The sequence below is a fragment of the Polypterus senegalus genome, chromosome 17 (assembly GCF_016835505.1).
Source record: "Polypterus senegalus isolate Bchr_013 chromosome 17, ASM1683550v1, whole genome shotgun sequence".
In the NCBI taxonomy this organism is placed as follows: Eukaryota; Metazoa; Chordata; class Cladistia; order Polypteriformes; family Polypteridae; genus Polypterus; species Polypterus senegalus.
In genome coordinates, this window is record NC_053170.1 from 97703641 (window position 1) to 97722472 (window position 18832).

An 18832-nucleotide genomic window follows, 5' to 3' on the forward strand; every position below is an offset into this window, starting at 1 on the left:
AAGAAGATTAAGAGGAGACCTGACTGAAGTGTTTAACTCTTTTAGGGCAGATGTTGACTTTTGTCGACAGGAGGGGTTGAGGGCGACAATCAGCTGTTAATGGCGACAAAACTCACTGTTGCGTCACAGGCATTCCCTCTCAGCTTGGAGGGATGTTAGACTCATTGACTCAGCATCTAATCCTTGCGTGTGCGTGAGTTACGAAATGTAAACAAAGGCAAGATGGCATTGACATCTCATGAGGGAGCGAAGCGAGTGCAGAAAAAAAAAATACTCGGCAGACGATGTTTTGTGCATTATCACTGAGTCGGACTCTGAGTTTGCTAAATCTGATTTTGTTGAGAGCGATCATGAGATCGAGCAAGAGAGTGAGGAGCCAGCATCAGCTGATCGGGCACCAGCCGATGCCACCCCAGCTGATCGGCTGCCAGCTGAGCACATTCACACAGCCGACGCACCTACGGCAAGGTTCATGTGTGAGGAATACCCAGACATTGATCCGTGGAGGCCAAACTGGCTACCGGACTTCACAAGACAGCATGGCTTGCTGTTGGACACGACAGATCACCAGCCGCTGGACTACTTCAGGCTGCTCTCTCCTGATGCTGCTTTTCAGCTACCGTCAAATGAGACAAGCAGGTAGGCAGAGAAATGTTTTGAATCGTGGGCAGCGCTTGCACCGCATTCTCGTTTTTCAAAGTGGAAACCCACAACAAAAGACGAGATGAAGGGCTTTGTGGCCTTACAAATAAAGATGTGACTAGACTGGTGATATAACTTCAGGGAGCATTGCTCCAAATGTGCTTTGTCCCCTGGTGGCTTTGGACAGGTTATGCCGTGTGATGATAGGTATGTGCTGCTGCAAAGTTTTATTCACTTCTGTGATCACCACAAGCAAATCCCAAGGGGTGAGCCAGGCTATAACCCCATGAATAAAGTTCAGCCCCTGCTTGACATTATGGAACAATTTTATCAGCCTGGCCGTAATTTGTCTGTGCATGAATCTATCATAAAATAAAAGGGACACCTTTTTTTTCTGCCAGTTTATGCCAGACAAGCCCACAAAGTATGGCATGAAGGATTTTGTACTGGCAGAAGCACACACTGGTTTCTGCCTGACGGTAATCACATATACAGGAAAGTATTTCTTTCAAAGAGAGAACTGTCCCTTGACAAGTCAGGTTGTGCTGCTTCAGGGATATAAACATTTGGGTCATGTCGTGTACATTTGGACAATTTTTATACATGCCCAGAATTGTTCATGGAGCTACCGAGCAGGGGAATTGGAGCTTGTGGCGCAGTGAGGGTGAACAGGAGACACGAGCCTTCACAGGCTGAGGTGACAATATGGTTTTCATGCGGGCGGAAAACTTGGTGGCAGTGGCATGGCACGAAGTCAAACGGGTGACTTGTCTCTCTACAGTACACACAAACAATACATGTGAGAAAGTGCAGCAATAGACAACTGAAAAGAAAACACCAGTGCAACACGTACTGTAAGCAGTGCAATGTGGCATTGTAGGCAATTGGCTGCTTTGAGCGAGATCAGACTGTGCTGTGTAACATGGATGTGAAATCATAGAGTATGCAGGCTCGAACAACGTGCAAGACAGTAACGTGTGTCAAAAGTAAATATTTTTTGTTGATTTGATATGTTAAACAATTGCTTTGTGTTTTAGATTTTGGAAAAATATTCAGCCCTGGGAGAAAAGAGACAAAAAAAATTAGCCCTAAAAGAGTTAAAATTATGAAGGGAATTAGTGCAGTGGATTGAGACTGTTATTTTAAAATGAGTGCAACATGAACGTGGACACAATAGGAAACTTAAGGGTAAATTTCGCACAAAAAATTAGAAAGTTTTTCTTTACACAGAGGACCACAGACACTCGGAATACGTGACCAAGTAGTGTGGTAGACAGTAAGACTTCAGGGACTTTCAAAACTCGACTCGATGTTTTTTGGAAGAAACAAGTGGATAGGACTGGCGAGCTTTGTTGGACTGAATGGCCTGTTCTCGTCTAGAGTGTTCTAATGTTTTAATTTGGCGGGCTCTCCACATAACGTCTGGCCATACAGTGTGTGTCACGCATTGAAGGTATGTTTCCTGAGCAGGAGTTTGGTTGCAGTGATAAACTGAACACACTCCGGGAACAAAGCCGCTCATCCGTCCTGAGGCTCTCGCTCGGCGTGCTGTGATGTACCAGCTGCTCACCTTCTGTTTTCATGTTAGTCCCACTGGGCAGAAAGTTTATTTTTAACACCGAGGATTTAGAAGATGATGATGACTTTCTAAATCTGAAATTAAACTTCCTATATATATATACAGTGTGTGTGTATATATATATAATAATTTTATTTTTGCTCTCTGAGGACACAGATGATTTTTAGAAGTTAAATTTCAAAATGGACTTTATGAAGCCAATAAACCCAAGTGGGCAAGTCGGTAAGATCATCTCATAATTTGCTCTTTTTTGTCTTGCAGGCTGCTTTGCGTGTGGGATGGAGAATGGCTTTCGGGTCTACAATACAGATCCACTCAAAGAGAAGGAAAAGCAAGGTAAGCACACTTTATGCCAGGAAGGCACTTGAGGTTTCCAGAATGAGCTCATTAGCTGAAAATGTCAGACTGCAATGAGGTAGACGCGCACTCTCATCCCCGCACCGTCAACTCAAACAAACGTGAAAACAACTGAAGGACACACAGTTGAAGCCGCACGGCGTGGGTCATGTTGAGAGGTGAGAAGAGGCCCTTAAACGTGTCTGCTTATTAACACATCGACTGCCACAGTGAGAATAGGCAAAATCATTCCCGACACCATTGTAAAATAGAGGAGTTATTGTAGCCTCCTTGGTGAGTCAAAAATGTTGAATTTTTTTTTCAACTTGAAAAAATGTTATTACATGTAATGGAAACTTGTAAACGCCAAATGGTCAGTATAATCACAGTAGGAAAAGTCTGAGTGTCCACCGCTATTACTGATACACATTTAGTTCACGTCTTTCATGTCACATGTCTTGAAACCGGTGCAGTTGGAACAGTACACGCGTATTTCTTCGCACACTTATTATTATTATATTTTTTCGTATGAGAAGATAGGATGTCAGTGGCTGATCCACACGTTTGACGTGCACCTTGTGTTAGTGTAGGCTATCACTGCACAAGGTTTAGTGGCTCCCACATTTCCCCTGACATAAACATTGGCAGTTACAGCATCGTGAACAGTGCTTAGGGGGGCCTTTTGGCCATGCACCTACTTGCACCCTGCTGCAGTATTACACCGGGCATATCGAGGCAGTTTGCTCATACAGTGCCATATGAATCAGTTTCATATCCACGTCACCGTCTGATGACCAGCTCACAATATCCTCGCGATCACTTGATCCAACTAATGCTTTGGTTTCAGTTGGACCTTAAACTGGCTTCTCACTTATACACCATTGTGTTTTAGTTGAAGGCTCTGTGCTACTTGTGTCTATTGAAGAATTACCTTAAGAGTGGCAAAACACACAGAAATATCCAGGATTTATTTGCAGCACAGTGTTATTTTATCCACTAGATGGCAGCAGATTGCGGTCCTGAAGTTTATTTGTGCTTAACGGTGTAAAAGCAGATCATTACCATCACCCTGAGTCTGACTCAGGAATAACAGTAATTATGCAGAATTCTGAGCCCAGTCATGCTTGAGGTTAACATAATGAAATTAATTTTGTCATTGAGCAAAATCTCACAATAAAAATGTATTTTCTCTTTAAAAAAAAAATAAAGTATTTTAGTTACCTCGTAGTTGACAAATGGAGCAGAAAATTCTTTGTGCATGCCAGCCACACAGTAACTCGGCTGGGTCTAACAAGTTTGGTTGTGCACAGTTCATTGCAATGACATGTCGTAGTTTCCACTGGAACTTCTTTGAAGTGTCAGATGCGAATTGTTGAGAGACAGGTGGCTGTGGTTTTACATATGTAAATTATTTTCGTGAGAAATAAATGTTGTCCAAAATATGGCTAATAAGAAAAAACTGCAAGTGAAATATTCTGTTGTGTGACGCCACACTGGTGTTTTCATAGTTCAGATGCCCACTACCCTCTGTTTACATGCGTTACCCACAAATGTGTGACGCTGCAGCCCTGATGACAGTTTACGATGTAACTTGTAGATGGCATCCGTTCATACATCACAGCAGCCAACATGTTATCTAGTGGCAATATTAATATTAGTGGCCACAGTTCAGGATAATATTAATGAACAGACTATTCAACCACCCCCTGTACTACACACCAGCAACTTCATGTCTCTGCCGCTCGGGTATGTGGATTTCACCAAACAACAAATCTTTTCATTCTCGCAGATCGGCCTCTTCATTGGGAAGAAACACTACTTTTCCCTGATGGCAACACAAATTAAACGATCTACAAGTCTCTGACTTAAAGTTTAAAGCCAAACAATTTGTACATACTTGTGTCATATCACGTATGTCCATATTTTTGATCGATTTTCACTTTTACCTTTTTGTCAATGTCGCATTGAATTTTGATTCCGTGTTTGGAATTACATCATGACAACGCAATGTATAACTGCCCGTGAGTGAATATCGTTTCTTTCTCTCTACAAGAAATGCGTCTGACAATAGCATTCGCGCAGATGAGAAATGACTGAACCGTGTGCGTGGTTATGTGGGCAGTACTTTTCCAAATCTCTTTGCATAAGCTGTTGTCTCGCGTGGCTTGAAATTTTCTCTTTCAGGATTTCACTTTCACCAAACAACAAATCCTTTAATTCTCGCGGATACGCCTCTTCAACACTACTAACTACAAACACTACTTTTCCCAGATGACAACACAAATTAGATGATCTACAAGTATCTGACTTAAACTTTAAATATGAACAATATATTCAATCTCATTTCGCTGTTCCGTTATTTCACAGAGTAATATTTTCCGTTTGTTTGCGCTAATTCGATCTTTACTATAATTTTTTTTGTGACTTTAGAATTTTTGTACTTCCATTATCTCAAACCTGTTCTGCATGTGTATTGCGCCAACGTTTTTAAACTCTTTACAGCGTTGTACTTTGTCATCTACTCTTTGTCTTTTTTCTGGCCCCGGGCGTGGTTAAATCTCTTGGCACGAAGTCTCGTCTCGCAGGATGTGAAAGTTTCTCTCTCAGAAAATTTTGTCTCGTCTCCTTCCAAGATTTTTTATATAATACAGTGATATTCTTACAAAGAAGACATAGCAGCATGTATGTCTTTGGAATGGAGAGGAGACCAGAATCCTTAGAGGTATGTAGAACATCTCTGGTTACCACACTACAAGAAAGACACAGCAGCTTAAAACTGTGCAGAGGAGAGCAGCCAAATGCATCATGGAACTGAAGGGAGTACCCTACTGTATCGGGCTAAGAGAATTAAATCTGTTTAGTCTCGAACAGAGGAGGCTGCGTGGGGGCCTAATTCAGGTCTTCAGAATTCACAGAGGTATTGATAAAGCTGATCCTGCTGAATTCTTTTGGCAAAATGGCAAGTCACATACACAAAGACACCACCTTAAATTACAGGGATGTGCATTTAGTACTGAAGTCATGAAGCACTTCTTTACTCAGAAGTGTTCTGAGAATCTGCAACAAACTACTGAGTCATGGCACAGGAACTATGACCGCCTTTACGAAGAATCTGGATGAGACTGAGCGACGCCTGAGCTGTCAGCTAACAAAGCAGCTTGATGGACTGAGTGGTCTTCTCTCACTCATCAGATGTTCAGATTGTGGTGCAGTGCAGTGCTGGTCCAGTTTGTGGGTGGACAGCTTAACCCTTTGCGTAACACAGAAGAAAGAATATAAACCGATAATTTGAGCAGCATGGTGGGAAAGACGTGTTCTGTGAGAAGAGTGGCTGAATCTGACTTCATTAAACAGAATGCCAGGATTGAATTCAAATTATTCCAAACACAAATAGTAAAACTGATGCAAAGCGTTATTTTATTAAATATCTTGGTATAAACAGTAATGTTTACAACATTGAGATATAAAAATTATTTTTAAAAAATATAGAAGAAAATCAAATTATGAGTATAGAGTAACAAATGTGCTCCTCCTACCTATGCGTCCTTTTTGATTCGGCTACAGACAGAGTACAAGGATTCTGCATCTTGGTCATCTCGTCTCGGAGTCTTGTTGGCTCGACGTTCTGAAACGGTAAAAACTTGTCTAGGAAAATAAATAGAAAAGTCTGTAGTGGAACTGACTGCACAGAGTAAAACTGTCAGTCCAGTGTGGAACAACCAGAAAGGAGTGCTGGGTAAGGTTCTGCAGACTGTCACCAATGTGAAATTTAAGAAAATATTTATGCAGGATGGCCACCGTTTAATGTACATTCTTATGCTGGAAAAGGAATTAATTATCCAAAATTAAAAAAAAAAAAAATTTACATAGACGTAACATGTACCTGAAACCCACTCCAGCCAATTCCAGGTCACATTCAGGGTGACTGCTGACATGACGTTCTTATTGTGGAGTGCCAGGTGCGGTGAGACCCGTGTGGTGCAAAGCACTCCACAGGCTTCCCTCAAAAATCTCCGAGGTCTTCCACGTACTTCATGTCAAACGGGAGATGACGTTTATGTTGGTCTTGGTGAGCAGTGGTTTCTGCCCTGTGCCTCTCCAGTAAAGCCTGTTTTTTGCCCAGTATCTTTCTGGATAGATACGAGGGGGGACCCAAAACAGCCTGTAATTAATGAGTAGCACAGGATTAGGGGGTAGTTGTCAAATATGCCACTAGGTATCGTGCCTATGAGTCTGGTTAATCAGTGTGTCGAGTGATCGAGTGCTTATTCCTGTCATTTATTCTATAATTGCGTGGATGAATTGAGTAATTATTTTTCTCCATGCCGGCATGGCAGATTTTCAACAGACTCTGATGATTGCGTTTTTCAACATTGTTCATAAAGTTATTATTCCCAGTGGACAGACTGGCAAACAGTGACGTTACACTGATCTGCGGAAAAGTATCGGGAAACAACTGACTGGAGAAGTGCAGCACCCAGAACTGCATTTTGCACTGTGGCAGAGCACTCACACACCGCATTATGGAGTTTTTGATCAAAAGTAATGTGGTTGTTGCTTCAAATCGTACGACATGTTCACCTGATCGCACTCACTTGTGACTTGTTTTTGTTCCCAAGATTAAAATTGGGACTGAAACAAAGTAAATTGGCGATCGAGGTAGAAATCCAGAAAAAAAACCACAGGAGGCTGAAGACCTGATGAGTACAGGATATGTTTTGAGGAATGAGAGAAGAGCCGGGACAAGCGTATTTCAACTCGAGCAGAGGACTTCTAGGAAGGCTACAAAGGATTGCTGTTTGTTTTATAATTGATATTTTTTAATAACCCCGGCAGCTTTTAGATTCCCCCTTGTAGGTAGATATGGATAGTTAACCACTAATCGATAGGCTAAAGGTACAGTATGGCAGGCTGATAGCTAGATGGAACGAACCAGCTTATTTGTAACAAGGGGGAAATTTAATTTGAACAGAAGCTCAAGAAATTTATCAAATAATGAAGGCAGGAGAAGCCTGCTGTTCTTGGTTTTTGGATGTTTTTTAAGGGACCTTTTGTGTCTTTCTGGATGATTTTATGTTGCATCTTTGGCATGTTGGTCACTCCTGAGTCCTGGTCGTGTATCTAAAACTTGTTTAATCTTTCTTTTTTTTTTCTTTACTTGCAGAGTTCCTTGAGGGAGGTGTTGGCCATGTTGAAATGCTCTTCCGATGTAATTATTTAGCATTGGTTGGTGGTGGAAAGAAGCCAAAATATCCCCCCAATAAAGGTAGTGTATAACACAGTCCAGTCATTTTAAAGTGACAGTCTTTTCATTTGGGTGGTCTGGAGAAACTGGGACTGTTTTGGATTAGTTAGTAGCTGTGCTACTCAGCATAGTCTAATAAAAATATCAAAGCTGTCACAGCAGAATTCATTTTGTGTCTATAGGTAGCGGCTCACCTGTGGCAAAGAGCATCAGGTAATTGGAGTTTAAAGGGATGGCACTCATTTAGAAGTCTGTTGGTGCTGTGCTGCTGCCACACATCCCCGTCACTCGCCATGAGTCACTCAAGATTGACAGCCCCCCACTCTCTCAAGACGTCCACCCTGAGACAGCAGAAAGGAGTGTGCACCCGCCACATTGAGTCATGGGACGACAGTTCCACCTCTGTATTAAAGGGGAGGACATCTCCAGTAGGCAGCAGCAGATATGGCCGCAGATTTGTGCCGCACAGTGGCTTTACTTCTAGCCCACTCCTCCTTGCACCACTGGCCATAACCTCACAAGTCCTCCGCTCAGACCCTAGTCTGGTCATTTCTTATGTGGTGTTTTGGTTTTCCACCCACATCTCCAAAGATGTTCACCTTGGGTTAAAGTAGCCTGGTGTGGGTAACTGAGGCCCCAGCCATGTGCCCAATGCTGCTGACATAGGCACCCGCTGCCCAAGACCCTGAACTGCATAAGCTGACTACATCCTGGACGGATGGCTGGCTGGCTGACTGACTGACTGTTCACGTTGGTTGTTTCTTAGTTTACATGCCATTTAATAATTTGGATCAGCATTATGCTCAATATGAGGACTAATTTGCAGACATTATTCACTCGAAGTTTTAAAACTTTATTTTAGTGATGCTTAATATTTTGAGGTTCATTCCTGCATTTAGTTCTAAAGGGGATGGGGGCACAAAGTGGGTGCACACTTTGCTATGGAAGACATCATCTCACATTAGGCTCCCTTGATTGATCCATCATGTTAAACTGGGAAGTTCAGTGACCGTCCGAATATGTACTTAAATAAAAAAAGAATAGAGCGCCACATTGTTAAGGTACAGAGCTGCAATGAGTGAGAATAAACTTTTGAGGGAAGGACTTTTCAAACAGACAAGAACTTAGTCATCCTAACAGAGGTCCTATCCAGAAGCTGTTAATTTTTCAGAAGATGGCTGATAGTCAGGCTGAGGGAGTCCTCCAGTGTGTGTGACTGTAAACTGGTGCAGACCACTCAGGGCTAACAGGAAAGTTCTAAAGAAAGAGGCCCAGATTCTACAGGTCACCCCCAGATGTTAAATGCCAGCGTTCTCCCCGACCTGCATATCATGACTTCTCAGGCAGTACTGATCTCCGTTTTGTGCACACAGCTACAGATTTAACAAATTGTTTAATTTGCTGCAGGAGGTGACAAGACACTAAGTGTTGACCAGTCCAGTTCAGGGTCACAGGGTGCTGGAGCCAGTCCAGACAGCATTGGGCACCACACTAGAACCAAACCTAGACTGGGCTCACGTACACACAATTTAGAGTTGCTAGTTGGCCTTTGGGAATTTGGGAGGACAACTGGACTGTCTCAAGGGGTGGAAAGCCCAGAAAGAGCAAACTGCATGTGGATTTCGACCAAGTGTGGATTTGCCAGACAGCAGGTTTTGCTGACCACTGTGGCACCAAGCAGCTGATGATATTTATTAGAATGCATTGAATATTGCAGGTCAAAGGTGCTATACAGTGCGATTAACATTTCAGTTAAAAGGACCCACTTAGAGGTGCGTGGAGGCAAAGTTTAGAGACTAGACTGACAATAAAAGTGCACAGAGTGGCTCGCGGTTCCAGAAAGTCAGTCCAGAGAGTTGACCCAAGTGGTCACTCAAAACAATTTTGACACCACAGGACGACATCAGTTTCACAACTTTTGAATGTGAAGTGTGTTGGTGGATTTAATTGTAACACTTAAGTGTACCCAAAGGAATGCCAACAAGGACTGAATCGCCTTGTCTCTTTTTATGTTTTACCAGTGATGATCTGGGATGATTTGAAAAAAAAGACGGTCATTGAAATTGAATTTTCAACAGAAGTGAAGGCTGTCAAGTTACGGAGAGACCGGTAAGCTTTCATGTGTTTGGTTATCTCCTCCTGCCTGTTTTGTGAGTGGTGAGTGGAAATGCTGCTGTTGTGGGTCTGCTGAGGATAAGTGATGCCCCTCATTACTCACTTTGGCCTTCCTTAATGAAGGGATTGTTACTGGTCATTTGAAATGAGACAGTCTTCTCATGTGTTTCAATGGTCTTAAGAGAAGTACTGTGGGAATGCAATAAAACTCGAGCAGGACGGTGATGCTCCTCCAGTGAAAACACCAAAAATCTGGAGGCGCAAGAAGGCATTATGACCTACAATCTGCCGGGTGAGGTGGCCTCAGAGGTGTATTCTTCTCACCCTCCCTCTGTCAGGGTCCTCTAGGTGAACCCGACCTTGTCATAGATGCATATACATATTGGGAACCAACCCCCAACTAATGGGGATTGCCAAATGGTTGCCCACCATTTTTAATGACTGAATAAAAATTTATTTTAATTCAAAAATGTCACATAATTCCAGTAGGCATTCTTCAGCCACTGCATCTGCCTGCTAGCCCAGCTTTATTGTCTCCTGCAGCTCGTATGGGACGAGGGGTCTTGACGTCTTGATACCTTTTGTCTTTTGTGTTTCGTAAACGCAATTAATTGGTGTTTGCAGAGCGGTGCCAAGTGTGTCAGTGGTGTTTTGTTTTTTGTCTTTTCAGGATTGTGGTAGTCCTAGACTCCATGATAAAGGTGTTCACGTTTACCCACAACCCTCATCAGCTTCATGTGTTTGAGACCTGCTACAACCCCAAAGGTCGCTTTCTTTTGTTCCCTTTCCTCTTAATGCAGTTATGATTAGATTCCTTTCACAAGTGATGTGCACAAATTTGTTTTTTGATTGTTTACCAGAGTCTTGAAATCCAAAAGTACATCATGTATGAAGAATTTACATATGAGGCACAGTACTAAGACTGACATAAGACAATGGTTACAGTCCATTATAAACCAAGAAATTACTGCAGTGGCCATCTGCAGTCTGTTCAGACAAGTGTCCCTTAGACCTCTATGTTAGCTAGGCCTCATATAAACTGTATTAAATGGCTTTCACGAGAAACGGGTGTCAAACTCCGGTCCTGGTGGGCTGCAGTGGCTGCAGGTTTTCATTCTAAGCATCTTCATTAGTGACCGGTTTTTGCTGCTAATTAACTTCTTTTGCATTTGTTTTAATCAACTTGACTCTGCCCTTAGTTGTCTCTTTTTCTTTTATTAGCAGCCAAATAATAATGAGACACAAAACAATCTGCCACACAACCAGCTCACCTGTGCCCATCACACAATATCTGAAAATAAAGAAAGGTGAAGGTCTCTGTAAGGCTGATCTCCCAGGTCACCGAAACATTTTGACGTTGTTCTTAGAAAAAAACAGAAAATCATCAGTTTTGGAAATGTCTGCTGTGGTGGAATGAGAGAAGCAACAAGCCGTGGAATTAAATAACGGGTTTAATTAACAACAAGAATTGGCTTCTCATTAAGAGATTGTAGTTTAGCTGGTCGTCTGTTGGCTCGTTTCACATCTCATTTCTGTTTGGCTGCCATTTAATGAAGAAAAGAATCAATTCAGAGGACTGAATCCTTAAAAACGGGCTATTAAAATGAAGGGGAAAGGAGTTAATTAGCATTGAAAACTGGTCACTGATTAGGAAACGGGTTAGAATGAAAACCTGCAGCCCTCCAGGCCCAGAGTTGGACACCCCTGATTTAAGGGGTCAGGGCCTATCTGTCCGGAACTGTATCCATTCAGACATGCTAGTAACGAGCCACCATACTGTCATTTGCATGGCAGTTCCTGCATAAGGGTACAAGATGAACCCCTTAAAGGATAAGTTTGGTATTTCTCAAGTCAAAGTTACTTCTTCACAAACATGATGTATATGCATTTGCCACATAAAATTGTGCTCTAAAGGTAAAGAGTTTGAAATAAATTTAAAAAACAAATACGGAGCCAGTCCTGCCATATTATAACTGGGGCCTTATGAGGCATGGAAGACTCAGAAAACAAAAGTCATAAGAACCAAATATGTTAATTTTTCACGCCATGACAGTTGAGTATTGATCCATGCCTTCCGATTATACACACATTTTAAAAGAGTTTTTGAACCAAAAAAACCCCCAAAAACAGTATTATGAGATTTGATCATTTTAAAAGAAAACAGCTGTGCATGATAGCTCATCGCTTACCTTCTTCCTCGATAACCTTTCACCCCGTTTTGCAGTTTCCTCTCAAGAGACCAAATCACAGTAAACTGTTTTTTGCCCTGTCGTCGGTTTTATTGATTTATGTAAGAACTCACACACGTGAATAGAAAACATGTCCTTACCTTTATAAAAAAAAAAAAAGGACCAGGTATGTGTGATAAAATGTTTCTTTCCAGGTCCTTTTTTATTGTGACAAACACGTGTTCGAAGACACAGAAGACATGTTTTCTTCTGTGGAAACTCGGAGAGGACATACTTGGTACGTTTTCAGGCTTTTGTTTTCCAGTCAGACCCTGTGCCCTATAAGGCCCTGACTAGTTAAGCGCGCCTGGTCCACAGTGTTGTAGAGTGTAATCTGCACCCCTGCGGGTGGTTCCCTGTAGTGAATTTCTAATCGCACCCTAAGTTGTACCACATCACTCTTCACAGCCATCTCCCTGTTGTGCTGCGACATGGACCACATCAGAGCAAGAATCCCCTCCATTCAAAATGAAGCAGTGAGGTGGGGGTGTCCGACCTGTGACCTCCCAAACACAACTCACTTTGCACTGCACCACCTTAACTTGCATGTCATGCATTTTGCACAAAGATTACGGCCCCTGTTGTATAGTGGGAATGCAGTGGCCCAGGGCCTACAGAGTACAGGAACTAATTGGTTTCTTTAAGCAAAGTGGGAAGACGGCCATCTTTTGCCATTGCTCGGCACTGGCCCCCCACTAAGTCCATTTTATCAGGAACTTTCTCTCCGTTCTCTATTAAAACATGAAATTAAAAAAATTTTCTGGGCTATAACTAAAAACCACATGGGGTAAGTAACAGATAACAAAAAATTTCATGTTTGTGTGGATTATTTCCTTTAATAATGGCCCCTCCCCTTTATCCACAGAAACGAGTTTATACTTTTGTAGTGTGTGCTGTAATAAATTATTGATGTTTTCTCAGTTTACCTTTTCTTTTTTTGAAGTTGTTTCTAACTTGCAGCAGTTTTCTCCCAAATGAAGCTTTACATGTGACGTCTGTTCTTCTTGCAGGTCTTTGTGTTTTGTGTCCAAACAGCAACAACTCCTTGCTGGCCTTCCCTGGCACTCACACCGGCCATGTGCAGATAGTAGACCTGGCAAACACAGAAAAGCCCCCTGTAGACATACCGGCACACGAAGGAGCCCTCAGCTGCATCGCCCTAAATCTTCAAGGCACACGCATTGCCACGGCGTCGGAGAAAGTAAGCGGAGCTGCGACTCTACTTTTTGTTTTATCATATTTCACTGTTACGTTTTACCCATAAAGACATTCACAATTTTACAACTGAATTGGTCAACTAATCCCAGCATGCCCACATTTGAAAATCTGCAGTTTGCTCTCCTCCTTTTTGTTGTTTTTTTTTTTTCCCCCTTTTAACTCATTTAGGACGTACAAACTGCATGGATGTCTTTGCGCATTACAGACTCAGCCCAGGTTACCAGGAGCTGCCCCCCCAACTCCCCCACCCGTTCCACCAAGTAGGAAATTCGAGTTCAACAGGAAAAAGTCAGGCCTCCTAATCAGCTTGTGTTTCCTTCTTTACCAGGGGACCTTGATAAGGATATTTGACACTACAGCTGGACATCTGATCCAGGAGCTGAGGAGGGGATCGCAGGCGGCAAATATTTACTGGTAAACCCCCTGTTAACAGATAAGCGCACATGATGGAACATGTCATTCACTGGCTCTAGCTAATACTCTCTAGGTTGGCTCAAATTTAACTTGCAGGGCATAATCTAAATCAGACGATGCAATGAAAGAAGCTGTAAATGAGTAAAACATTTAGAAGGCACAAAACACATTTGGCTTTTTTTCCCCCCTTAAGTGACAGCTATATTTGTCTGTGCTACCACCTCTTCTCAAAATGGCATCAGCATGACATCAGAGAAGAAAACCAAGGCTCAGATTAAGGAACTTTAGAAGGCTGTTAAACAAGAGCTGACTAAATAGTCACTGTTTTATATAATGCCTTCTTTCTCAGTCACTTAAATGTTAACAGAAGATGCTCAGGCAGATCAAATAACTCTTTGAGTTTGCACAGCGAGCCAACTGCAGCCTGATTCAGTCTAAAGCTGATGTCGTATTACATGACTTGTAGTTGGATTTGGCAGTCAGGGCTGTGGAGTCAGTAAATGCAGCCCCTTTGACTCTGACTCCTCAAGTTATGGCACCATCAACTCCGACTCCTCTGTTTGTCGTGTAATGGGAATGGGGCCTTCCTTAAGCAGTGGTCTACACTGTTGGCGACAATGAATCACTCGGGGTCCTGCCCCACTCTGTTACCCATCCTCACTCAGAGAGCCTGGCAGTGAAGTAAGGCCTCCCAGTCAGTAAAGCAGCAGCAGCTTATCCAGCTGCACTTCATTGGCACAGTGGTGAAGAAGGCTGCCATGTAATCCTGCGGCCCGGTTGCTTACATCTCGGGGAGGGCACATAGTGTCACCCCAAGTGAATTTCTCAGCAGAGAGAAATAGTGCAGTGCCCCTTATTTTACTCTCAGCATACGTGGTACCATTACAGTTAAAAACCCTGCTGGTCACTGATCTGATGGAATTTATTTTTTTGAGCACAACAGAGTGAACTGCCACACACTGATCTGCAGTCACCGAGTCCGTTGTCCTCAGACGGAGAGGGCCGGAACCCTGAGCAATTCCTTACTGGTCTGTTAATACAGCAGATATTAAAAAGTCTGTACTTTGACAATAGCAGCCAGACAAGCCAGCAGTTTTGTAATTCCTAAAAACCTAAAGCTTGGCTGCCAGGGAACCTCTGTTAGTGGGCAAATAAAATCAATCAAGATGCCCAAATGCTGCTCCATGTTGTTTTAACCTCAGGTTTATGTGCTCCTTACTAGAATTCTAAATATCGAGTAGTGTTTATTTACTTAGTTTACAGTTTTACACAAAGCAACTTACTGAACAGGACAGCAGGGCAGCCATGCAAGGGCTAACTGGCAGGGGCACACAAAACACTTTAATGATGGCCACTGTGTTTTCTTTGCAGTATAAATTTCAACCAAGACGCGTCTCTCATCTGTGTCTCCAGTGACCACGGTACCGTCCATATTTTTGCAGCTGAGGACCCAAAAAGGAACAAACAGTCAAGGTGAGTCCCAGTGACTTGTTCTGGAATGCTTATATAAAGTGATGAATGTGAATGATATCGATGCACTTTTAGGATGCTGACAAAAAAAAAACACGTTTCAGACTGACCTTTCTTTTTTTCACTTTGACCTTTCTAGCTTGGCCTCAGCAAGTTTCCTTCCAAAATATTTCAGTTCCAAGTGGAGTTTCTCCAAGTTCCAGGTGCCGTCTGGATCACCATGTGTTTGTGCCTTTGGGACAGAGCCAAATGCAGTCATTGGTAAGGCAGAACCCGTCTTACTGGCTGGTGCTTTGTAAATGGCAGAGAGGCAGGGGGTTAGCCTTTCCACAATAGGCCATTTACACCTGCAGAAGGTCTTAAGTATGTAGCTTGTAGTGGTGACTGAGATACAAAAGTAAAAATGTAGTGTTTTCATGCAGAAAGGAGGGAAAAAGTGTCTGATAGATTAGGCACGTATGGAGACCAACTGCAAACAATACCAAAACGTCCATGAAAATCTTTCATTACTCGTGTGACACACGTCAGATCATCCAGGTGTATGCTTTACAGTTTTTTTTCTCTAAAATTAGAAAACACTCTTGTGAACAAAAATAGAACACACTCAAACATAATCGATCGTTTAAAATTGTAGACCCGCCACCCGTCATTACAGTTCAATTCACATCCACAACAGGACAAGCTAGCAGTGGTCAAGTGAGCACACCACAGGTGAACTGACCTTGTGCTTGTTGAAGCCCCTCGGATGTTCACATGTCCAAGGCGTGTTCTCCTCCAGATGCACCTCTCTTTAACTTTAAATCTTTAGTTGTACTCGCTTCTCAGTGCACTTCACAATGTTGACATCACGTGAAGCGCAGTTTTAGAATAAGCAGCTGCTGAGCCAAGGAGTAAAGCGGGGAGGCGGGTCTTCAATTCAGATGCTCATTTGTGTCCCCGTGTGTTCCAGTTTTGTTCACCAGTGCATTTTCATTTAACCATTTTAGTAAAAATAAACGTGTTTAGCATACGACTGGATGACTTGAGGTGAAGACTGGGCTCTTGCCCAGTGAATGAGGGTAAGTGCTGGGCCTTCAATTCAAAAGCTTGGTCCTGTTGGGACGCATTTCCTATTTGTACACTTATTTGAGTCTCTGCACATGACATTTTTATTCATGAAAGCGTTTAATAACTTAGTAAACATACACGTGTGGTAGGTTGTTAGCCTACAACTGGATGACTTGATTTGTGGGTTAAGCAACACAATACTTTTCTCCCCCCACCAATGGTGGTTTTTGACAGTTTGCTGTTGTCCAGCGCTGGTCTCCATTAATAATTATTCTATCAGAACTTTATTATCTTATATTCTGCATGTAGACGTGAGATTTTTTTTTTCTTTTTTCTCAACCAGCATTACAAACGCTAGGAGTTCAGTAACGGATCATTTTCAGGTGGTTTATTTCTTTAAGCTGAAATGGTGCTCGTCAGTTATTGTCCATGGACAGAACTGGGGTGTTTCAATTTCCCTTTGTACCTCTGAACTGAACGTGCCTTTCACTTAAGTGAAATTAAGATTTCGTATTGTGCAGTTTAAAAATGTATTTCTGTTCCTTACTGTAGCTTTTCTTTTCCACCCTCCTTCAGCAATCTGCGCAGATGGAAGTTACTACAAATTCTTGTTTAACCAAAAAGGAGAATGTTCAAGGGACGTATACGCACAGTTTTTGGAAATGACGGATGATAAAATCTGACTGTTTTGAATCTGAAGGACTCGTCTTTTCAACTTTCACATCCGGCATTGCAGTGCAGGACCTCAGCAAATAGACTCGTGATTAGAATCTTGCTGGAGGGGCCCGCTTCCTGCATGGTGTAACTTCTGTAGCCTGTCATCGGGGTTTGGGAGATGGCTCTGGCCATTTTTATATACAAGTGCGGTTTCTCTGCCAATGTGGACAGCTGGGGTTTTTTGGGTGTGGAGGGACAATGGGGTTCATATCCAGGTGAATTTTTATTACACCTGAAGTGAACAAAGCAGACAGTCTGCCCATCCTTCACACTAATGAGCTCCACAGCGGACTGCTGTCGTGAATGAGCTTGTCGCATAGAACATTCCCATCCCAACATCACCTAGTAGCAGGCATCAAAGAGGCTGTGCTGTCTTCTCGTCTCACTGTGCGTGTGATCAACCTCATCAAATACAATACTTAGTGCTGCACTTGACACGTGTATCTGTCAGCAAAGCTTGTGTTTAGAGGCAGGCACCCACGCCCCCCCCGCCATACCAGCTGCAAGGTGGCATCCAATAGGAATTCCCATCTAATTTTGTCGCTCAGTGTACCCCCTGGATGGACGGAAGGAGGTCATCTACAAAATGGCGTGGAGTGCAAGGCCAGCTGCTTTAACTTTTTCACTTCTTTGGCATCGGGACTGCAGACTGGTCCTGCACCATGTGGTGTCAGAACACATGAGAGGTAAGCGCTGTGATCACCACTGGTGGGATTGACTCAACTCTATTCTCTGGCTCGCCTCTAAATGTCAGTAACTGCTTTCATACTCTTTTTGTACTAACGCCAGTCGCGACAAATAAACATTTCATTTAAAACCAACTGTTACTGGCTGCTGCTTCATTGAAAACCTGTGAATTGACAATAAGCAGGGGGAGAGAGTTTGGGGGCAAAAATGAGCAAGAGAACAGTCACCTTTTCTCATGTTGCCAAAGTTTAATTCTGTCCACCAAACTGGGCTGGGTAGTGGGCAGGGGGCCGCAACTGCCAGGCTCTGACACTGCAAGAGTGCCAAAAACCAAAAAGACTGCGTTTTATACTAAGACTGACTATTTAAAACGGATGACAGAGATGTGCAGTCTAACAAAATCAAAGATGCCACCAGGACTGACACACTGGAATGGTGGTTTGGATTAATAGGATTTTAGCAAAAGGCTGCAACAGAAAATGTGAAGGGGGCTGAAGAGAGTGAGATGGAAAGGTCAAGTCACTGATTGGCTGATCACCGTGCATCACTCAGGCTTTGCCGTAAGAGTGTACCATTAACACCTTGGTGACTTACCAAGGGGGACTTCTGTCAGCCTGTCTGGGCATACAGTGGGCACTCACTCCCTATTCAGCTTCACTGCACTTACCATTTCTCAGGAAGATAAAATATGTATTATAAACAATTTTACAAAAAGGCTGTGTAAAAATCTTGGCAACATTTTCTACTCCTCTGTCAAGTTACAGGAAATTCGGCAACCGTAAACTTGGGGATGCCATCTGTTTGGGCACTGGCCCAGGGCTGCTGTAGATATGTAGAGTGGAGAAAACACGTCTAGTTGACATGACTTTGAGCCACAGCCTTTCTGTGAAAAGTAATGTATTCCTGTGTTCAAATAAAAAAAACTCAAAATTAAGAATTGCTTAGACACTGCAGTCAAGGGCAGGACAGACAAAGATCACCTTAAGACCCCTTTGGTCATGAGGCAAGCACACCACATTGATGCCAAAGTCACCAGTACACGCCAGTAGGACATGAAAGGCAAATGACATGTTGAAGAAGAGACATACAGTGCTGTGTAAACGTCTCGCGCTCTCAAGCGCAGGCACAAACATC

General features: G+C 42.8%; 1 protein-coding gene across 1 annotated transcript in view; it reads left to right on the plus strand.

Annotated features, from left to right (window-relative positions):
• wdr45b (WD repeat domain 45B) overlaps positions 1–17832 on the plus strand; it is a 34123-nt gene extending 16291 nt beyond the window's left edge. Inside the window, exons 2-10 of the mRNA XM_039739270.1 lie at positions 2483–2557; positions 7722–7823; positions 9824–9911; positions 10588–10682; positions 13156–13346; positions 13692–13777; positions 15149–15250; positions 15387–15508; positions 16871–17832. Of these exons, the coding sequence (XP_039595204.1) occupies positions 2483–2557; positions 7722–7823; positions 9824–9911; positions 10588–10682; positions 13156–13346; positions 13692–13777; positions 15149–15250; positions 15387–15508; positions 16871–16977 (968 nt within the window). The 3' untranslated portion in view covers positions 16978–17832. The remainder of the gene's footprint in view (positions 1–2482; positions 2558–7721; positions 7824–9823; positions 9912–10587; positions 10683–13155; positions 13347–13691; positions 13778–15148; positions 15251–15386; positions 15509–16870) is intronic.
• Positions 17833–18832: the final 1000 nt, after the last annotated feature.